The sequence below is a fragment of the Dasypus novemcinctus genome, chromosome 14, assembly GCF_030445035.2.
Source record: "Dasypus novemcinctus isolate mDasNov1 chromosome 14, mDasNov1.1.hap2, whole genome shotgun sequence".
In the NCBI taxonomy this organism is placed as follows: Eukaryota; Metazoa; Chordata; class Mammalia; order Cingulata; family Dasypodidae; genus Dasypus; species Dasypus novemcinctus.
The window spans coordinates 94,217,153-94,241,087 of record NC_080686.1 but is presented as its reverse complement, the minus strand read 5'-3'; the positions used below and the strand labels follow the sequence as shown (position 1 = coordinate 94,241,087).

Here is a 23,935-nt window from a genome sequence, read left to right as displayed (position 1 = left end):
ATGATGGAATTTACATTGCATGTATAATCAATACCACTAAATAATCACAGATTCTTAAAGGTCACTGGGGTCAGGCTGACAGTCATAAGAAAATGCAAAAGAAGTTCTTAGGTGTATCTCAGCTGGGATTGTATTTTATCAGAGGCTACAGTGCCTCTTGGAGTGAAATCCGAGGTGCCCTTCTCATTGATATGAAGTTCTTTTTTTTTTTCATTCTTTCTGCTTTTTCAGGATGACAGGTTTGTCCTCAAGGATGTATCCAAACAGGATCCCATGTGCAGCGCTGATGTTGGCTTTGCATGAGACAAAAATGAGTAGTAGCCTTTGTAGGTGACACCAGGAAAGTATAATGACCTTATGCTCTGTACATACACAGGAGGATTCACATCTCCAAAGCTACACTGGACTGCCTCAACGGTGACTACAATGTGGAAGAGGGTCATGGTAAAGAGAGGAATGAATTCTTGAGGAAACATAATATAGAGACCTATTTAATTAAGCAGCCTGAGGAGAGCCTTCTGTCCTTGCCCGAAGACATTGTCAAGGAGTCCGTTAGCTCCTCAGACAGAAGGAACAGTGGGGCAACATTCACAGAAGGTTCCTGGAGCCCCGAGCTGCCCTTTGATAACATTGTGGGGAAACAGAACGTAAGTCCACACTTCCTTCTTCTGGTTAGCTGCTACTGCATGCCAGAATGCATCTCTGACTACAATGCCTCAGAGAAAATCAATTCATCTTTAACTTTTTCTCCAATGATTAAACTTATCTCCTCAGGACAGAATTAACCTATGTATGCAGTTTCAGGAAGTGCTGGAGAGCCCCTGGCATCCCCTTCCTCCTTTATTTATTTATTGACATAGCTAAAAATAAATGTCATGAAAAACTGGACTGTAATTTTGCCAAAAAAAAATCACTCATGTTGGGAAAGATATTAAAGTAACAACAAAAGAGGACAGTCAACTCCACAAGAATACCCATTTTAGGTAGTTGCTGGCAGTTTGAATTGCCCTCTGGGCTTCAAGATGAGGAGGGCACTGTTGAATAGGAAATATAAAAGCTAGCTAAGGGGGTTCAAGAGTAGCATATAATTCCATGCTACATAATTCTATGCTTATGAAGAGAGGATTTGCATTTTATATGAGGGGCAGGGTTGCAAAATCAGCACATGAAGTGCAAATCACCAATATCAATTATTTCTTAATTTTTTAATTTTATAAAAATTATTATAACTTAAAATTTATTTTTAAATTGTTTCTTCAAATACTAGAATAATTCTAAACCCAATAAGGGGCCCTGACTCTGAAAGGCACCCTAGAACCGAGGTTGAACACAGCAGGGAACCAATATGTGTACAGAGAAACCGTTCTCCCCAAAATGCTCATTCAGAGCAAGTGTGCCGTAGGAGGCAAGGGGAAAACACACCCACTTGTATATGGATTTTTTTCCTTTATCAAACCGTTAAGGCTAAGCACATATGGTTGAATTCATGTAAGTTAAATGGCATATCTCCTCTGTACTATTGAAAGAAACAAATCATTTTTTAGAAAAACCAATATATGAGTTATCTGTCAAGCAGCTGCTGACATCCTCCCAATCTAAGCAGAAGCTGAAATTACTAAGAAAAAAAATCCATGAAACTTCACTACACAAACATTGAGCTCTAAGTTAAACAATGGACTGTAGTTAGTACAATTATAAAAAATGTGCTTTCATCAATTTTAACAAGTGTACCACACCAATGTAAGGTGCTAATAATAAGTTGATATATGGGAATCCTGTATTTTATGCAAGATAGTTCTGGAAACCCACAACCTCTCTAATAAAAAAAAAGAAGTAGAGCAAAGCAATAATGTCTGGCTGTTTTATGAAGATATATATGGGTTAATATTTTTTAAATTCACAGACCTGAACCTTTCTCATTAACTTGTAGAAATAAGGATAACCTGTCTGCTTAAAGACATTTAAAATGGAAAAGGTTAAAATGCTGACAGTCTTCCATATTTCTTCTGCATTTGGAAGATTGATGGGGCCCTCTGAGGCCAGGCTAATTTCGGTTTCCTTCCAGTTCTGTCTGAGGAGCTGTGGAACAATGCATGGGCAAAACCCCACTGGGAAAAGCTGCAGGCTGAGCCGGGCCCACATGCCTTGCAAGAGCTGATCCTTAGGTCTTTACTAATCTTTTGTGTTTAATTTCCCCAAAATTACTATGTCTACTCAAATCATCACTAATTCCAACTGCCTAATTCTTCTTGCTAGCTCTGAATTGGAGTGTATGATACAACGTGTTATTATATAAAAAATAATGATCTTATGTATTTCCTTGAATGGATGCATGACCAGCTGACAATGCTTCCTCTGCATATTGATAGCTTGAGCCTGAATGCTCATTATTTATAAAGGAGAGGCATGGCTTACCCTAAATACCTGAATATCTATGCATAAAGCTCTCTCTTGTTTTTTTGTTTTTATTTTGTTTTGGCTTGTCCTTTTAGAAAACTCTTTCCACTTCAGCTAATTGAGGAAATTGAGATAATTACTTATTTTTTTAACCTCAGTTGTACCTGACTTTGCTACTAATTGCTACTAATAATTGGAACCAAGGAGAGGTTGAGATGCTTGGTTTTATTCTATGGCTAACTGATTTGGCAAAATTGCTTGGAAATATTTAAGTTAAAATATTTCTTTGTGATCTAGAGACATTTGCTGGTGTCCTTAAGCAGTTATTATAAAAAATGTCATTTTAAGTCAAAGATTATTACCCTTGGTATTTAACCATACCATATATTTCTTATGATGTCTGAGTTTTTGCCTGGTTGCAACCCATCTATGGCATCTTCAGCATGAAAATCACAATTTATTTTGAGGTCTTCTGCTTAAGAGTCAGTGAATATGTGTTGGTATTCATAAATACCAAAGTGACACTAATAACATTTTGGAGGTGACTGCACCAGTTAAATAGGTCGTAAATGTTCAGAGTCAGTACTTATGCTTGACTCCTGGAGTCAGGGAGCCATATGTGCAATTCAGAGACATAATGTGTCCCTGGAAGAGATGAAGACTGGTCAGATTGAACTTGCACTGTGCCAAAATATCTAGGCAATTCCACCGAAAGCCCAGACTATCTGAGTGTCTGCCTAATATAGATGAAATATGCTGATGCTTCATTGGGGATTTTCCCACTAAATTGGCCAGGTGTTTTGGTTTCCATTGACTCATACTGTATATAATATGAATATACAATATATTTCATTGCATATATAAAATTATTTGTAATGACAGTATGCTGTGTCATATTCTATCTAGACAGCATATGTTCAGATAGTTATATTCTCATTTACTCATTTATTCAATAATGATTAATTGAACATCTATTACATACCAACTACTTGTAGTCATGAAGAAGGAGGGACAAAGGAAATAAATACTTCAGGGGTAAAGTCAGTCCTATGCTTCATGAAGACAGGGATTTTATCTATTTCACTTACCGCTGTTTAGTCTGCAATTAGAACACCATGGCAAATAAAAAGGCTTGATCAAAGTATTTTGGATGAATGAATGAAATGTAGATGTGGCTGGTAAGGATGAGCAACTAGTCAGGTTTGACTTCTAGGTCTCTTGCTTGGGCGACTAGGTAGAGGATAGAACTGCCAACTGAAATCAGCAATTCTGGACTGGAAAGAGCTTGGACAGGAAGTACTAGGAATTCAGTTTGGAATATGTAGGGTTTGAAGTGCCCATGAGAGATCCAAAAGGCTGTTGAACACACACTTCTGAAGTTCAAGCACCAAAGAACTGTGTAAAGGAGATGGATCAGGTACTTATCCAAATTTGAGTGCCAGTTGAAGCCTTGAGAGTGAAAGAGGTCAGAGCAGGGGATATGTAAAATAAAAGGGGAAAAAAGGACACACAGGGAAGACATTGACTGATATGAGATGGAAGGTAAAAGAAAGTAGAGATTCCATGACTGAGATGGAGAAGAAACAGAGTGGGGCCAGAAGAGGACTAGAGAATGTGATATCATGGAAACAAAAGGAGTGGAGCATTTTGAGAAGGAGAGTGAGATCAACAAAGTCAAACAAAGCCAAGCAACCCAGTAAGATAAAGACTAAAAATTGCCTATTGGAATTGGATTGGAGAACAACATTGGCAAGAGGCAAATTTAGTGAAACCAGAATCCAAGTTGTCATAATTGATGGAAGAGGGCTCTTTTGATGTAAAGAAACCTAATTCCACCCCTGTCCCTTCATCTGTCCAGTTTGGAGGAGCAAGAGAGGGCACTAAGATTTATTGAAGGCTCCCTATGTGAATCCCCCTTTGATGGTCCCATTCATGCCTGAAGTTGTTGCCTTGGTTTTGGTGTGCTGTATCTTCCCTGTGCCTTGATCTTTACCCCTTTGTGTTAAAACTGCTGGTTTGACCTACCCATAGAGCCAGTACCCAGGTTGCTCTCAGACACCCTGAGTGCTCAGGCTTTCATCCCTGACTCCTGGTGTGTACAGAACTTGTGGCTCCTTGATCCTGGCTTCGTTACTGATGAGGCCTCCCACACTCTGAGTCCTGAGGGGGTGAAGAGTAAGAAACTCAGGAGACAAATGTTTATAATCCAAGGTGGGCTATTTGGATTTTAAGACCACAAAAGTAGAGGTAGGTGGTCAAAGCAGACCAAAAGTGAAATTTTTCACATTTGGAAGAGGACATTCAGGAATTTCAAGATTAGGTTGTTGAATGTGTTAGCTACATGGTCATTGAATCTTTCAGAATAATAACAAAATTTATGATGAAGAAGACTTAAGAAAGCGTTTTACTATTAAGAATTGTCTGTTTCTCCTCTGGCTATATGCTATGACTAACATCTTTATCTGGGCTTGAGCTCTTTTTTGTTCAATTAATAACAGATACTGGGTATTCTAGATGCTACAGATATGGTAGTGAAAGACAGATGTGATCCCTGTTCTTACGTTTTAATGAAGTAGGGAACACTTAAAATTAAGCAAAACACACCATAAGAGTTCCGAAGGAAATGTAGAGATGTATGCCTAAGGGGAAGATAGAGATACTGTAGATGGGATTGTCAGAGGTAGACTCTCCATGGATTTGGTTTGTTAAAAAAAAAACAAGAGAAGAGCATTCCTGGCAGAGGACACAGCCAGGAAAAAGGCAATGACATGGAAAAAAAGTTTAGTGCATTAGAGGAAGAGCAAAATGGGCCAGAAGCTCCAGAGTTCAGTGAACAGGTAAGAGGGAGGCAGGAGATGAAGCTAAAGAGGGAGACAGGGGGAAGCGGACTTGGCCCAATGGATAGGGCATCCGCCTACCATATGGGAGGTCCGTGGTTCAAATCCAGGCCTCCTTCACCTGTGTGGAGCTGGCCCATGCGCAGTGCTGATGCGCGCAAGGAGTGCCCTGCCACACAGGGGTGTCCCCCGCATAGGGAAGTCCCCCACGCAAGGAGTGCACCCCGTAAAGAGTGAAAGGAAGTGCAGCCTGCCCAGGAATGACGCCACACACACACATACAGAGAGCTGACACAACAAGATGATGCAACAAAAAGAAACACAGATTCCTGGTGCCACTGATAAGGATAGAAGTGGTCACGGAAGAACATATAGCGAATGGACACAGAAAGCAGACCCCCGGGGTGGGGGGGGGAAAGGGAGAGAAATAAATAAAAAATAAATCTTTTAAAAAGAAAGAAAGAAGGAGACAGGAGCTGGGTGCAGCAAGCCTTGTTGATTTGGGATTTTATTCCAAGGGAAGTGATGGAGAGGATTTAAGCAGGGCAGTGACATGATCTGATTTAGATTTCTAAGAGCACACTTAGGCTGCTTTGCAGAGAATGGATTGTAGGGGGCAAGATTGGACTTGTCAGACAAACTGCATCTTACACTTATGATTTAAAAGAAGATGCCAAAGGGTGAAGCTTTTATGTAGCTATGAAATTTAACATGTGAAGGATATTAATAATTTTAACTGGATTTTTATGATGCATAGTATGCCATGAGAGATGGAGCCACTCTTTTAGAAATAAGGCACCTTTCCAGAGCCTGGGGTCCATCCCTTATATATTGTGAAATCGTCATAATTCCAATTCATTCCTTTCACATTTATCATTGCATCAGAATCCAGGCAGTTTTTTATTTTTCCTCCAGGTCTTTAGAAAGAATCACATGGCCATAAAAAGAAAAGTACACATTTGGGAAGTCTACTGTGTAGTCTATCCACTTATACACAATAGACTGACTGTGGTCATTATTGTTATCATGATGTTAATATGTGCACTGTGAGATTTGTAAACAGAGAAATGAAATTTCTACATTCCAGGCAATGAATGGAAAGCAAGTGTGCATCATGGCCTGAAATCTAGATAAATATCTGCAATGTCACTAATCAGAGTAGAAGTAGCGAGCTTTTATGCTGAGTACCATGTTGGGAGTGGCAGACACCTTCCTTCCTTTTAATTTTCATTCCAACCTTACAGAGTAAATTTTATGTGCCTCCTTTTCAAATAAGAACATTGGGATTCAGAGAGATGGATCAATTCCTTTAAGGACTAAGTAACAGAGCTGGAATTAGAACCCAGTTAGGTCTGGCTTCAAAAGCAGCATGCTTTTCATCAGGCCACACTGCCATCTCCCTGTGGGCTGAAGTTATATGCCAGGTTTCTACCTTCTACCTTGTTTTCAGATCAATCTTTAAAATTTGTGTGTGTGTACGTGCACACAAGTGCACCCCCTGAACATAAGGTCACCAGAGTATCTAGAAATCTTCTGTGACAATGCCAGGAAATGACCAGAATTACCTTGAGTTAAATTTTGAAAGTCTTATTCAACCAGGTAACATTTCACCCTCTGAGTGTCCTGGTGTGATAATGGTTTGTATGAAAAAAAAGGCAAAGTTAGGGACTCTTTCATGCCTGCCTGCTGGTAAAACAAAAACAAACAAGCAGCCATTAGACTTAGTTCTACTTGCTGTGGTGAATGTGGATGGAGTGGGGCTAACTGGGGTGTCAAGGTGACTGTAAGACCAGATTTAGGTTACTCTATCTTCCCTAACACTTGCTTGGAATTTTCTTAGACCCTATGCTCCTATCCATTGGAAGAAAAGAAATCAATGTCATCTGCTCACCTTCCTGATTAAAATCCTCTTATTGACCTGATGCTGACCCACCAGGTTCCTCATGGTAAACTGGGTAGACCTGTAGGCTGTGAGTCTTGTGATCTTATACAAATGCCCATATTACAGTAGGAAGGGCCCTGAATAGAAACTCAGGAGAACTGAGTTATAGCCCTGACTTTTCCATGTACTACTATGAGAGCCTGGGCAACTACCTCTTCCCTCTGAGCCTTGGGATATTCATCTGTACAGTGGAGCTGGAATGGATGCTTTGGACAATTCCTTCCATCTTTGGCAATGCCCCATTCAATTTCCATATTTCAGATCTATACTGGGAGTCTGTGGCCATGCCAGTGAGTTACACTTCAGAATCCTGCCACCCAGAGACTAGAGAAAAAAGAATTCACCAAGAAACTGTGGGTACATGCACTGTTTACAGTTATCCTGGTGTAAGGTAACAGTTATCCTGTTATCCTAATGAACTGTCTTAAAACATTAACATCAAACTGAGGAGTGAAAGCAAAAAACAAAATAGTATTTGAGTTAAAATCTCAATTAGGAAACGACATTAAGCATGTTGTTCAAGATTCTGGATAATTAACTTTCAATTATTTTGAGACAAACTCTCAACCATCAGTACACTTTGCATAGTGCAGGCTCCAGTATTAACATGATTACTATATTCGCCTATCAAATAGCATTGATCCCTGGGGTTGGTTTCTTTGCTTCTTGCTTCTGCCCAAAAGTGGAAGGTTTCTTTTTTGCATGTGAATGCCTCCAAGAGAAAGAACTCTCTTAATTCAAACTCTTTTTACTTCATTCCTTCATTAATCAAGTACTTATTGAGTAATTACAATTTTCCAGGCACTGAGCTACGTGGGGAGGGTAGAAAGAGAAAAAGGTAGCCCATGTCCTCCAGGAGCTCACAATCCATGGTGTGATGAACACATCAACAGGCTCCGTGGGAAGAGTGCTTCGATTACAGCAGAACAGCATAGTAGAGGAGGGAAAACTGATACAAGATAATCAGGGAAGACCTTTCCTGGGCAGTCACACCTAAGCTAAGACCTATAGGCAAGCAATAGTCAGGTCAAGAATAAGGGAACAAGACCCCATGAAGAGGGAAAATGCAAATCCGCCATCTTGGTTTGGGCTTCTACTGCTCAGGATCATGGCTTGTGCTTCTCTTTGAGAACTCTGACTTGAATTTCCTCCCATCAAAAACACCTGGAATAAAGGGTATTGGCCTTCAAGTTGGATGTATGTTTTCAGGATTTACTGCTTCTGTGATAAGCTGTCGAATATCCAGTGTCCATATTCAGTATTAGTATGTATGAAATCACAGGCACGTATTTCTCCACAGGTAATTTATTTCTCACCATTTTAACATCAGACTAAGTTTTCATGCTCATTAGATAAGACATCAGCCAGCTTTGGGATAGGGAACACAGAGGGCTTTGGAAATTTCCCTGAAATAAGTCTGCACTCTTCCAGTAATGTGGCTCCTTCTGACAGCACAGCTCCAGGGGCTATTCTTTACCCCAACTCTGACGACAGCAGCTGTGTTCAGCCAGGAAGAGTCATTAGAGGGGTCTGGTTTTCCACTCTGTTCAGAAGGGCAAGTGAGCATGAAACTTCCCAGGGAGCATTGAGTGGATTAAGTAGGCAATTTGATCCATTAACTTTGATTAAGTATCCTTCCTTTCTCTGAAGTTCCTGGCATAGACAAGGTAGAAGAGATAAAGGTAGAGATCACTTTGTGGATCATATAGCATTGCAGGTCTGAAAATGGGCATTTAAGTCGTCAAATAAATAACATGCAGCCTGTGATTCCCCATCCTTAATAACTGGCTAAAAGGTAAAAAACAAACTAGTTGAACTCTTCTTTTATGCAGAGATTGACTAATTGCTTGGGAAATCATAAAATGATGGCCTGAGGAACTGATAATTATCCAACAAATATATGGTACTATAAATATGTAAAGGTAGGTAGGAAGAGAAAGAACAAAAATAAGACTTCTTTATGACTTCTTTATGTATTTCCTTAATTTGAAAAAAAAACTCAGATTTATTTTATCTTAATCTTGGTGTCAAGTTTACCAATGATTGTGCTCAGATACTTCTGTAAAATTTCTTCTTTGGGTTACATCAGCATTGTGCCCACATTCCTGCCACCCTGGATATCATTTCTGTTTTGACCTGATGCATTTCAAATGCATAAGGGATTTTCCTAGCAAACAAAATTGCATTTGATGTGAGTGAATTTATAGTCCCATTTTTAAGTGCCTTTGGAATATGTTGTGATCCACCACTGCACAGGAAAGGGGTGTTATCATTCTGAGGTTATTTAATTCCAGCCTAAAGCAAAGATACTTGACATTTTTGTTTGCCTGGTCAGCCTCATCTTGGGTATTTGTTTATGTATGTATTTTTAATTCACCTGCTGTCGAAAAGGAATTGCAGTGGTTTATTGTGGGCAGATGTCCAATACAGACTGGACTTTGTAAAAGGTCTTCTCATATCCCAAGGCCCCCCAAACTATGATTGTGAATTCCAGGTTGTGAACCACTAGATTTGGCGGTGATACCATTTCTCATTCTGTGACTTCTTATCAGCTCTACCTCTCTAAAGGATCTCTTCATACCATGCGATATTAAGGGTTTGTATAAATCTTATGTGGCATTACCCACTCCTTGACACAGACCTTAGTAGTAACTTAAATGCAGGGCCACTCTAAAGTAATTTAATGCAAAAAATTTAATGGGGATAATAACAGCCCAGAATCATTCAATAAATTAGACAGTCCCAATGGAAAAGTTAGGTTAGGCACAAGTGGAAACCACAAAGTCCCGAAGACATAACAATTAGACTCTATCCTGAGGAATATCTTTTATATTCCTAAGTAAAAAGAGTTACTTCAGAAACTTAAAAAAGCTAAAAATTTAGAAAACTTTTTTTCCAATTTCCCCCAAATTTCTGTTAAGAGAACACATTTATATGCACACACCCCCACCCCCCCACACACACATACTCACTCATTTCTTCCTCACAAGATAATTTTGAAAAGACAACATTTTTGATGTTCACAATAAAATTGTGTAACTTAGGTCCTGAAACATGTTTGGTTATTCATTTCCTGAGTTGAAATTACCCATTTGGCTCATCCAGGGTCATTTGATCAAAGGGAATAATGGATGTGTGGGATTCCAACCTCTCCAGCCACAGGATCTATTTGACCCAGGCATGCCATTGCTGGGGACACTTTGATTCACATCCATTCTGTGGTTCTATAAGCAAACCACTGGTGTTTCAGCTTCTCTCTCCTCATGTCACAAGTCACATGTGAACCAGGAGCCCAGCCTTAATCCCTAGGCCTTACCACATTCCTGTCACCCACCCCACCCATACCCTGAGATGAGGTCAGTACTGGGGTGTGCATATCTGTTGCACACATTCTTACATACACAGTTTTTAAAAGCTAAAAGTTCAATTGACAACTTGCCTCAGATTACTTGGCTTCAAGGTGGCCTCATTTAAACAGACATGCCAAGGTCTATTTCAGCCAATTCTGTAGAAGTTTAACTCTTTTTGATAAAAAATAACACATGTATAATGACTCAGGCACATTCATATTTTCCTAGCAAATATCAGGATCTTGTCTCTGAAGAACTCGTAGGCTCGTATCAAAGTGAGGAATCTGATCTTAGCTAATGGAAGGGTTGGTCAAGCCAGGCCAGCTTCAGAGGCAGGACAGACTCAGTGTCAGACCCCACATGCCCAGGGTTAACCTGGCTGGAGTCCTTGGAACAGGGCTCAAGGACAAATATGAAGAATGCTGGAGATTCTCTCTGTGAGCTCTGAGTCCTCTTATTGTGGGAAAGTCCTGGCCAGTCACCTGGAATCATGGATTGGGGGTAAGGAGTGAGAATGAAAGTTTAGCCACAGCTGATCATTTGCCCACACCTCATCCAAAGAGACCTAAGACCAGGATGTCCTAAGTCCCAAGCCTTGTTGACACATCAGCAAGATGGACTGAAGCAAGGGGCAAGGCCTTTAATGCCAGGCAAAGAACACCAGAAGAGAGCCTTGTATGTGCTTGAAAATGATGATACCCAAACCCAAAAGTGAATAAGCTGTCTTAATGCTCCAGCCTGTCAGTATTAGTTGAAAGGTCAAGAATGAGGTTGTAGGATTCAGATGAATAGCAAACTCATAATTGCCAACTATGGGATCCTCCAGAACTAGGGGGGCCTCCTGTCAATGTTTTATTCTCTTAATCCTAAAGATAGTAAGTTTCACGTCACAGGGTGGCAAATACCAAAGGATTCCTCACTCCTTTATTCCCTTTCAAATGCAACACCTCGATAATATTTGGATACTTCCATTTCTGCCTAAAGATGGGAAGCACTGATTGCCTAAATGCCCTGAACTCTAGACTCACATTGTTTGCTCATGATTGGGTTGCCAAAATCATACAGCAGGCTTGTTGGTAATTTCTGAACTATTGTTTCAGCACAGAGTGGGCATTCTGATCCTTATTATTTGGTTTCCTGGGGAAAAAGATTTGAGCCTATGATGCAAATTCTTTCTAACCTCTTCCCATAGCAGAATCCTGTAGTTCTCCTCCCATGGTAAAATCTCATTCAGTGTTCCTTTACTTGGTTTGGAAAACAGATGATGACAACATAAATATCCCTAACTAAGAAAAACATCAGGCAGATAATTTGGATGTGATTATCTATATTCTCTCAGTACAGACAGGAAAAGTTGCCGCAATCTTGACCGATATGCCTGCTTGCCTGGATCCAATTCCCATAAGGAGGAAAAATCATTACATGGCAACTTCTGGGAAGCCCCGTGTGGACATTTCCCCAAGGGTCTCCCAACTCACTGTTTTACCCACATGCGCCTTAGCAAAATCTCACCAGAAAAAATATATTACATCTCACATCCGAGAAATCTCTGCTCCCCCACTTCCAGATTTAAGAAAAAAAATAACTGTGCCTCTCTCAAAGTCCTACATTCTCCCTCAGGCCCTGCATGCAAACCATCATAGACTAGATCCCCTCTAAGCTTTCTCACAAAGCCAATTTTTTACAGAGAATACAAAAATAGCTTTTTTAAAAAATTTTTAAGTAGGCGCCTTCCTTTCTGGGGGTTGGACTAGGGATTTAGCAAATACTGAAAGAAAATAGCTCGAATGTGTACCCCTGGGGGTTCTTATTCAGGGTGGGTGTTTGTTTCTGCCATTGTATTGCCACGTTTGCCTCTAGTTGTGGGACCCGGGGAGTGGGATAGAAACTGAAGGGGAGATTTAAATTCTGGTAAACTCTGCTGCTTATGTCTCTTATTTTCCGTAACCCAAATGTGGTAGGCAATAAGCTTGAAATGGAGCCCAAAGGCCTCGGGTGAAGCACAGGCAAATGCTTTCCCGGGGTGAACGGTGGGTGGTCTGGGTGGTACTGAGGAAGCTGTTGGCCCTGCCTGCATCTCTCTGCAGACTCCAGCCTTTGGGAAAGGATGGCTCATCTCAGGATGGGAGACGGAGGTCCCATGGAGCTGTCCCGTGGAGCTAGACTTCATATCCTGGTCAGGTCTTTCCCAAATCAATAATAAGCCAGGCCACACGGTGGGACCTGAGTCCCAGCTAGCGACAGCAAATCTCTAGACTCTCCCAGGGACCTAAAAGATGAAGGTCTCTCTCTGCTGATTCCAGGGTTGCCCTTGAAGCTGGCTCATAAAGTTAGTTCAGGTGTTGGGCCCAGAAAGGGATCCTGATTAGTACGTTCCGGTCTGTGGTCACTGGTGCCCTGGCAGCCCACCCTGGGGGTTCGTGTGGAATTACCTGGATCCCAAAGAGCCAAATAAAACCTCCCACAGACACCCATATGGGTGCCTTTCAAGACTCTTGCTCATGGCTGGAGTTATATCAACTGGCATGGTAATGCCTTTTTTTGGGGGGGAGGGGTAGATATCTTTTTTTTATTGTATTTTTTTAGAAGATACATAGATCACAAAAAAAGTTACATTAAAAAATATAAGAGATTGCCATATACCCCCACACACACACACCCACTCCTCCCACATCAACAACCTCTTTCATCATTGTGGCACATTCATTGCATTTGGTGAATACATTTTGGAGCACTGCTGCACCGCATGGACAATAATTTACATTGTAATTTATACTCTCCCCCACTATATTCAGTGGGTTATGGCAGGATATATAACATCCAGTATCTGTCCCTGCAATATCCTGAGTCGTGATGGAGTTGGACTCAGATGTGACCTTTCTACACCTGCCGATTCTGTCACTTTTACTGAACCTGTGGTTGGCACTGGGGTTGGTGTATACTCAGGAGACTTTAATCTCTGGACTGGCCATGTCCCAGCTAGGCGCTGAGCCTCAGCAGAGTTGCAACTCCTACTCTCCAGTTCATTGGAATTATCCAGGTCAGCTAACAGGGAGGTGAAGATGGTCAACCACCACACCAGGGAACCGAGAGTGCCTACAATCCAAGTAGGAGAATCACATCCATCAACTATGTGGGGTCTAAGCCCCCTCTTGATTTAGAGGTGGAGTGGATATCACCATCCCAGGTTCCTCAGGATGGAGGAATAAAGTATGGGTTAGAGTGGACTTACTGGCAATGCATTTTATCTCATGCTGATCAGAAACCCTGCATTGGATTGAATCATGGGTAAATAAGACAATCTTTATTTAATGCATGCAGTTTGGAATCTTTCTGATTTGGAATTCACAGAGGGGAAAATGTGGTAAAATAAAGGGGATTTTGGTGACCTTAGGTGTAATCTTCTGATATAGCCACATAATCTTTCATCCACCCCCCCATCCATCCATCTACCCATCCATTCATTCCACACATACTTGCTAAGAACCTACTAAATATGTCAGGTGCTAGAGATTTGGTTACAGACTAAACACAGTGCCTGCCCTCAAGGAGAGCAGACTCACTATAAGACAATATCATCATGATAATTTCTGTGCTAAGAATAAGGACAGACTCAGAGTAGGCTTCTTTGAGAAGGTGATGTCTGAACTGGTTTTTAAAGTAACAGGAGAACACACAGCCTGGAAGGTCCATGTTCCAATGCATAAAACACAATGGACAGAGTAATTCTTAAAGATTCAGTTTGTGTCAGGTGTCTGAGCTCCAGGACAATGTTGAATGTCATTTGCATTGGGCCAGATTCTGTGCAATAGTGTACTCAGAATGTGGACAAGATTGGAAGACTTGTGAGATATGTAGAAACCATGCCACGTGTGGAGCAATTGGGGAAATAGAAGTTATTAGCCTGGGAAAGAAATCTTTGGACCCTAAAATGTTGTTAAATGAATGGAGGAAATAGATTTTATTCAGAGGTCAGAAACAGGTCCTATGGGTAGAAGTAGTGAACAGAAGCAGGAAAGAACTTTAGAACACTGTTTCTTAAATGGCAGTCCAGGGAATGTGGATAAGTGATTCAAGAAAAGGGAGTTTTATGTGCTCCATGTTGGCCTGGTAGTTTACAGTCTTGTGAGATGCCACATTTGGTCTCTAGGACTTTGTGCTACAGTTCCAGGAACCACACCTGTACCAGCCAGAGATAAGAGAATGTGAGGGCTTCCTTACAGCAGACTCCCAGAGGCTCTGGGATACAGGATGCCGAACAAGGTATATGAACTCAGAGTCCAGGCCTAGAAAGAGCCTGGAATGTAGAGAGCCAAACAAACCTTGGTGTGATCGGCCTGGAAGACATGGCTTGCAGGGAGAGAAGCAGCAAGGGCTGGGGGAAAGGGAGAGGCTAGTAACCATCCGAATTCACCAAACCACGCTCATGCATGGTAATTTAAGAAAAGAGCCCCCCACCATCACATTACTGGGAAAGGTTTTGTTTCTCATGAAATATGCAGGAAAGAAAAAAAGAAAAGGGGGTTTTGAGGTCAAAAATGCTTGCAAAATGCCGAGATTAAAAGTTTCATTGCTGCAGATCTATTACATGCCCTTATTTCAGTAATGTGTACTGTGAGCTGCCAATAAGAAGATATAAGAATATTTTTTTTATTCAACAGATGTTCTGAGTGGCTACTCAGTGTCAGACATTGACCTAGGCATGGGGACAAGGGGGTAAACAAAAGAGACAAGGTCTCTTCTCTTGAGGAGTGTATTTTCTAATGGGGAGGGATAAAAGTGAACAAAGAAGAGATCCATATTTCCTAAACTTATTGGTCCACAAAACCATTTTGCAATAAAGCATCCTGCCATTTTTTGCATTCCTTGGAACACATTTTTGGAACAGAATAAATTAGGAGGCTCTAGTAATGAACTAGAGTGATGAGTTCTCCAGTACTCCATCACTTAAACTATGTGCACTGATTTAAAATGTCTACAGGGATGCTTTAGAGGGTGTTTGGAGACTGAAATACGTGACCCGTAAGAGTTAAGATGTTTTTGATGCAATAAAACTAGATGTTTTTAGACAGTACCTTTTAGCCTGAAATCTTTTGGGGAAGAACTTACTCACTGAGACCAGCTGGTTGAGGAGTATCAAAGTTTATGGCCCTCCATGAAGCAGTAGGACCTGTAGGAGATGGAGGTCTTCAGTAGATGAATAGAGAAAAGAAAATTCCCAAAGAAAACCCTCCAGATTGTAAAGCAAGTGTTGAGATGAAGAGGATTCATGACTTCCCTCACCCCATGCAAAGCAAATTTGCAAAGTGATCCCTAGAATCTCTGATAAAAATTCTCACCAGAAAATTTTTATCAGAGACCACAGCCTCTCAGGGAGACCTACATTCAGAAATATGGATTTAGTAGGGACTCTAGTTGCATTTGGACTCAATCTATCTTAAGTACCTCTGAGGCAGAGATTTCTGAAATACCTGAGAAGGACATGGATCTCATTTAGGAAAAATCTAGGGGCTGCAAAGTCTTCATGGAAAGACTCAGACATGAGAAACCAATTCAGCCTCCGGGTTTGATCTCTCTCCAAGGGACTGCTCCTACATGGCCTCCCAAATATCTAAAAACACCAGCCTAAGTAAATAGATATGCATTTTTATTATTGTGTATAAATATAATATGTATTTCAGTTATTCATGGGAATATATATTCAAATCTATGTATTCAGTTATATATAAATGAATATATATTCAGTTGCTCTCATGGCATTTCCCATTTCCTTCCATGTCATCCATGTGTTTTTCCTATTTAGCCAACTACTTAAATTGTTTATGTGAAAGAACAACCTCAACAGTTTAGAGGTCAATATAAGTTTGGAATAATATTTGAAAGCTGATGCTATTTTTTAACATGATCCCAATCTAGCTCACCCTAGACTGCTGCACGTTTTAAAAAGAGAAAGTCATAGTCTATTAAAAATAGCTTGCTCCTATATGAATCTAAACAAGCAAATAATAAGACAAGTTGCACATTTCCTCACTACTGCATGCAAATGAATCACTGTGAAGATATTGGGGTACAGGTTTCTGGCCCTGGGAGCATTAGCCCCTGACTGAGCACACGGTCACATCTTAAGGGTCATTATCCATGGAGGGGAAGGAGTATCACATAAGTCATTTATGCTTTGCAATGTGTCAGGGTTTAAATGAAGGCAGATGATTCCCCTTCCTAATTCCAACTTGCTTGACTTCATAAGTCGATGCTGCCCTTCCCTTGAGAAGATATGCCCTGACTGTGAGGTGAGTGTCGAGGAGATTGCTGGTCAAACAGCACGTGTGGTTGTCACGTGTAATGGACAGAACAAGTAATCAGAGAAAGGATCACTGAGAATTGTCTGCCTGCATAAAATACCAGGCATTGCTGCCTTCAGCTAAGAATAAAAATAATTGCTTGGACAGGACAAGCATTCTCCTCCTCTCAGTCATTGGCATGTTGATGAAAGGGGCTCTCCTTGCCCGTACTCTTGTGGCCATGATAAAAGGAAGAGCAGTGCTTCCAAATTTCTCTCACCTTAACAGGAGGCACACAAAGAATCCATAGAATTGGCTGAGGGGTAGGGGAACTCAGAAAGGAGGAGACTTTATTGATCTCTGCCCTACAGAAGTGGCCAGGCAGGGAGCAGAAATGTCTGGACAGACATCTGTTCTAAAGCCCAGGCTACCGGGAAGCAATGTCTTCTATCCCTAGTTTCCGAAACACCAGCCCACAGATGATGATGTGTTTACCCATCCACAACAATATGAGAAAATGAAGGACAAAGTAGAGAGTGAGTCATTAAATTAAATTAATCCAATGCAAAGGATTGTCAGTTACTTGAGGTTATGTCATTCTTACTGGGGGGGTTTCTTTCACGATAGGATGGGCATATTAGAGATTGCGGCTGTGATTATTTCTGCTGCTCCTGCTATGATTTCAACAAATCCTTCCCAAAAATATTTTTTGGAAATTCCCCTGCTCTATGAAATCCAAAGTTTCCAGGGTCACTGAGGGCAGGAGGGACCAGTAGAGTGGATAGGCCCAATTTAGTTCTAAGAAGGAAAACTTAAGCAAATAAAAATTGCACAGAGAGAGGCAGGGGAGACCCTGCACTGTGAGCGAATGTAGATAGTGTCACTGAGTTCAGCTCCAGTTGTTTCACCCCTTACCAGAATGGATACAGACAAGGGCACTGAGCACCATTTTTACTTCCTTTCCAAAGCAGGAAACCAAACTTTGTCCCTTTCTAAGCTCTGTGGAAGGCATTTCCGCAAGAAATCCATAGCAAATCCACACAAAGAGTGGCGGAGCGTCCAGCCCTGCTCTGCTTCCTGAGCTGCTCCTCTGAGAACCGTTCATCTCAGCGGCCCCAGCCCTTTGGGCTCCACATGGATCCTGCTATTCAATTTTCCAGAACATTGATCCTACTTCCTTCTCTCCGCTCCAGCCCTTCTCCTTTCCTCTCATCCTGCACACCTCCCCCTGACGGCTATCGTTTTCTCTGTAGTAGCCTCCTTGGTGCTCAGAGCTGAGAGGAACTGTTTTGGTGCCCTCGAACTTACACTTTGCTTTCTCATGCTGGCGCCTGCAACTCCATCCTTTATCCTGGGGCTGGAGATCAGCCTGGAGCAAATAGACCAGTCGAATTCTTTAAAGACCTTGACTTTAGGTTAAATCCGCTATCTCCCTGAAGACTAAAATGAAAGGTCTGACAATACCATAGAAAGAATCCTGAAGGAGTGGTTGATGGCTCCACAGAGGACAAAGCTCCTGATTCTGTCTCCGGCTGGGGAGTTAGAGACCTTGACTTGGCAGTCAAGGAGCTGATGGCTCTGGAGTGAGTCTCTCTGAGGCTCGTGGGTATAGGGAGGGTCCAGACAGGAGGACCCCAAGATCTCGGTCAGCTCTCGCATGCTGCCCTTCTACGACTCCGTAATCTTATCTCAGCCTGTGATCTTAGCCATGGTCAAGCCAAGGAGGCGGGGAGAGAAGAACAGATGCCCTGAGTGCCTATAGAGGCAGGAATGCTTCACTTCCCTGTGCTGCAGACACTCTACATCCCCTATCCCCCCTGCCCTGGGGAAATCTCTTGGGAGGATGAGCTTCCCAGTCCCTGTACCCCTTCAGCAACAACCCCCCTTTGCTTTGCCAAAGAAGTTGTCTAAATTGGAGTGAGCATGGTGCTGGTTAGGTCCATGGGTTGATCTTGTCACTGGCAACTGAATCACCAGGAGAGGTGGTACATCCCTATAAGCCACTGCTGTTTCTGCACCCACATATCCATGGCCAATTACCAACCACAGCGGCCATGCCTTTTCCCACCTAGGGTTGTTTATCCCTGCAAAATGGCAGGAAGCTGTAATTGCAGTTTTTGCCTAAAGGAAATTTTGCCCATATATCCATATAAAGTTATAGATACATAATGGCCTATGAGGGGAAAAGCCTATTTGTGCAAGGCATAAATGGAACAATATTTATCAAGTTTAGGGAGCAGATCCTGGCACTTTGGCTGCTCTGTTCATGAGAAATGCTAAAAATAAAATGCAAGCCTTGGGTCCCCATGTTTCTCCACCACTGTTAAATGAAAGACCACATGAAAATGTGGAATTTACTCGATTAAGATGATCATTCTGAAGGCTTTTCGAATATATTTTACTCTCAGTTATTTGTGTTGGCACCCTTTCTCCCATACCAGGGATGTGCCTGGTTAGAGAAAAGGTCTTCATGAACATTTCTAAGCCTACAATTCTCCAAATATCTCACCAGAAGGAATTCAGTGCACCTACATAGAGGAAAGGGCAGTGTCCCTCTTGATGTGATATTTTGTCAGGTTATGTTTCACTGAACCAACTGCTAACTTATGAACTTCTGTAGGTTTCACTGAATACAACTGCATGGAATGCTATTACTGTTTGCAATGCAACTTGATCTAAAAAAACATTGCATTTCTTTTTAATCCAAAGGGGACTAGCAGGTTTATTGTGTTTGCATGTGCTTTCCCCCTAGACTCTGGCTGCCCTAACAAGAAATTCAATAAATCTGCTTCCAAACCATCTTGCACAAGCTTTGCATGTCCAGTCTGGGCCCGAGGAAATTAACAAGAGAATAGAACATACCATCGACTTGCGGAGTGGTGATAAATTGAGAAGAGAGCATATCAAGCCATTCTCACTGATGTTTAAAGACTCCAGCCTGGAGCACAAGGTAGAGCTGGGTCTTCATCGTGGCTTTCTTTTCTGGAGAAAATTGTTGTCAATGTTCATGGGACTAGAGAGCATCCAGGGTCTGTGGTTTTGGTTTGTTTGTGTGTTTGTTTGTTTGTTGTTTGTTTGGTTTGGCTTGGTATTGTCTTTTCTTTTTCTCTTTGTAATTCATGAGTAGACTAAAGGCCATGAAAGGGAATGCTGGTCAGATAAAGAGAGCCTCTGCTTTGCTCTTTAAAGAAAAGGTGATTAAAAGCACAAAGAATCCTTTAACTCAGTGGGCCTCAAAGGAATTGGAGGTTATGGGAGATTATTAAACTGAGTGATATTAGCACACGTTTTCCTCTGTTTCAGGTGAATTCTCATCAATTGCAACCCTTGTAGCATACTATATCAGGGCACCCAAAGACTTGACATCAGAGCGTCTTGGATTGTAGACACATTTTTTCTACTTCCCCAGCTGTCTTTTAACTCAGAGCTTCTGACTTAAGAAGTAAAAAGATTTGTTGTGGGTGCAGAGCCAAGTTTGAATTCCAGCTGTGCACCTTCCTTGCTCTGTGACCTTGGGAAAATGAGGCAATCTCTCAGAACAGGAGTTCCCTGCCGTAGCAGGAGGATGATAATCCTGCCTCCCTCATAGGTCATTATGAAAAGCTCCAGGGCAAGGTCTTGATTAGATGAAGTGTTCAAAACGGGCAGCCACCACGATCCTGATGATGACCTTTTCCCATGCCCTCCCTCCCACCCCCTGCTCCAAACTGTAAAAAGGAGCGGGAAGGTGGAATGGTTTGCACTGATGGAAGCTGAGAGACCTTCCTTGACTGGGCACAGGAGGTACTCAGCATCTGCCTTGGGCAAGAACAGCAGGGAAATTGCAAATACATTTCAGGAGTTTGATCCAACACTCTGTAAAGCTCCAGTGAGCAAATTTTTGTTAGTTTGCTCAGCCGTCTGGGAGAGGCTGCTTTCCTTGGTTTGGGGAATTCACGCTTCTGTGCATATGCACCATTCCCAGTGAGTTTCTTTGATAACTACCTGAAGATGGCAAACCACAAAAGTAATACCTTCACCTATAGTTCTCAGTTTGCAAGGTATTGTGTCCATGTTTAACAAAAGAAAAAGAAACATTTCATCTTGCTCAACCCACAAAATAGCAGGTGGCCTTTTCTTACTGGTAATATAATTAAGGGCTTAAGGTCCAAATTAAATGCATTTTCTTTCCTGGTTACCATCTTGAAGGAGCAAGAAAGAGCAAGATGGTCTTAGAAAGAATCTTCTCAATTTGCCTTTGTAAACCTTTGTGTCTCTTATTCACTCTCATTGAAGATTTACTTGCTTTACTAATGACCTAATACCTGCAGACTACAGGCAATTTCTAGTGTCTTTTATTTAAGAGCATGTGCATCTCATCTGCAGGACCTGGTGATGGAGCAGAAATGGCCCCCAGGGAGTGAAGTATGTCTCTGCTTGATTTCTATGACTGGGGAAGAGGTTCTTCTGGGAGGGCAGAAGGCAGCACTGTGAGTGGACAGGTGGGATTTGCCCACTGATAGGCCAGCCTCTAGCTCTGCCTCATCCAGTGGGGAGTAAGGCACGTCAGAAAATGTTAATTCCTCTTGGGTCACAGAGATACTCCTTATGGTCTCTCATGCCAAGCCCCTCTCTAGGTGGTGCGTGACTGCTGAGCAGAAAATACAAGCATAAGTAGCATCCCTTGGGTATGTACTATGTACTAGGCACTATTCTCAGGTGTTCACAAAAATTACCTAAAAACAACCATAGGAAGTAATGCCATTGTTATCCTCATCTTATGGTTGACGAAGAAGAGAAACAGAGAAATGATGACGTAGCCTGCCCAATGTCAAACAGTAAGTAGAGGGGCTGTGAGTGGAGCCCCCCAGACCCCACTTGGAATCTCTTCACTACCCAGCCTCTCCCTGGAGCCCCAGGACTGGTTGCTCTTCCAAGCTTCCATATGAAGAGGACCATCACATGCTGTCTCAATCTTCTCCATTTTTGACCTTGAAATGGGGTGAGAGGCACAAGGCAGAGGTTTGGGGGAGAAACTGAGTAGGAAAAGGGTCCTTGAGTCTCAGCAATATAAAACAGGGCTTTGCAATCCATAAGACTCTAGGGTCAGAGAACAGCATCGGCATGTATCTACCCTGTGCCCAATGTCAGTGTACCTCCGTGCATAGCATCCTCTCAGAAATATCAGTATCCCCTCTGTAAAAGAGAAAACGAAGGCACCAAGAGGCTAAGTAGAAGTCGTGTGTACCTCCAAACCCAGCTACCATCTTTTATTGACTCTATGGGGCCATCAACAGTGAGATGCTCCATTTCTATACAGCACTAAGAAAGAAAAATCATCCAGTATGGGGAATCTAAAAGAAAACACCCTCCTCCCCTTCCCAGAGGGCTGGCAGGAGAATGTGGAAACTTGAGTGTCTACACCCTGATACTGGCTAGAAGGAGGGGAAAACTCCCTGAGAATTTAAACTCCAAAAGAGTGTCTGCATAGGATTGCCATCTGAATTCATGCTCTGAATGCAGTCTAAAAAAACCCTTGGCAGAGAATTTGATTTAAAGTGGTCTTAGGTTGATATTGCCCTCTGGTGACCAGCAGAAGCAATTGCAAATCAACCTAGAAGAAGCCAAGTTGAATCCAGGCCAATGGTTTTAAGACTCTATTGACAATAAGATGCATTCTGATTTCAGAGACGTTAAAATATATGGGGTGGGGGGGAGGAGAGGGGGAAAGGGGAGGAGTGTATCTTAGAATTCCTGAAATACATACAGTACTTATGACTCCAAAACCTATTCTCATGCCACTACTCTACAATGGATTTCCTGACCTTTAGTTAGGTGAAATATTTACTGAGGGAGCTTATAAATTTCAGGGGCAAGCAAAAGCTGGAAGTATGGTAAAGACATGTAGAAAACATGACATGACTGTCAAATACAGTTGATGATTTGGGAATGTTTTTCTTATATATGATTTTCATATAAAAATGAGTTCATTTTCACTGACAAAAGTTTAACCAAGCATATAAGGCAAAGAGAAGAAAAGGAAATCTCTTAAAATCTTTCAACCCAGGATAACCACTGTTAACATTTCAGCATCTTCCATGCTACTCTTTCATGGGCACGAATCTATATACTCATCTACACAATTTTTCATAGAAATGACACCATTTTGTATATTGAACTTTATAACATAGTGTTAAGCATTCTTTGCTTAATGATAAATGTTGACTCTTTTACCACATTATTAAATATTCATTTACAAAATAATTTTAGTAACTGCATACCATTCCATTGCATAGCTTAACCATTAAATATTTAACCAATATCCCAAATTTGAATGTTTGCCTTTTTTCAGTTTTTCACGATTGTACATTATAAACTACATTGCAGTGGCCAATGTCATAGTTAAATCATGCATCTGAGATTAATTATTTCCTTAGGATAAAACCCTAAGGGAATGCACATTTTTAAATGCTTGATATGGAACCTGAAATTGCCTATACACTGCAACCCAAGTTACTGACTTTAAGATATTGCCAATTTGATAAGAAACAGTGTTTTCCTATCATTTTTATTTTTATCATTTAAATTCTTACTGGGTTGAATGCCTTTCCATGTGTGGTATGTTTTGGCCTTCATATGTCTCCTTTTGTGACTTGCACATTTGTCCTAATTGTCCATCTTTTTTCTGGTGTTCACCTTTATCTCATGGATTTGTGAGTATTCTTTATACAATGAGGAGCTTAACCCATTATGGAAGCATTTGTCTCGGGCCTGCCCATGTTCAGAACGCTTATAAGAAGATGGTATTTCTCAGGATCTGGTCCCCTTTTCTCTTCTAGGAAAAAGCTCCAAATGAAGCTTAGGATGGGGAAGGCAGTTACAATTATGGATGTTTCCAGGCCAGAGAAGCCAACCCAAAACCTTCAGTGTCTTTGGAGAGTCTAATAACATATTACTTATTTGTAAATTAATCTTGGTGGTTCCCAAACCAGTGTTGGAACCTCAGAATAAGACAACTTCCTCTTCTATAATAAAGATTAGGGGGTCTTTATTATACCTCACAGTTCTTTGGGTATTTATGCTTTTGAGACGGGCATTTTAGTGTGATGAGTGTTAAATTCTATCAGAGAACTCACTGAGAATTCTTCC

At 41.5% G+C, this 23,935-nt stretch overlaps 1 protein-coding gene across 5 annotated transcripts in view; it reads left to right on the top strand.

Moving 5' to 3' along the window:
* Positions 1–23,935, top strand: part of ADCY8 (adenylate cyclase 8) — a 284,440-nt gene that overhangs the window by 167,206 nt on the left and 93,299 nt on the right. For 3 of the 5 annotated variants that reach the window (XM_058276038.1, XM_058276040.2, XM_058276039.2), the window contains exons 7-8: positions 377–647; positions 19,560–19,757. In XM_058276038.1, coding sequence (XP_058132021.1) covers positions 377–647; positions 19,560–19,757 — 469 coding nt within the window. The remainder of the gene's footprint in view (positions 1–376; positions 648–19,559; positions 19,758–23,935) is intronic. The other 2 variants (XM_058276042.2, XM_058276041.2) reach the window with 1 other exon arrangement.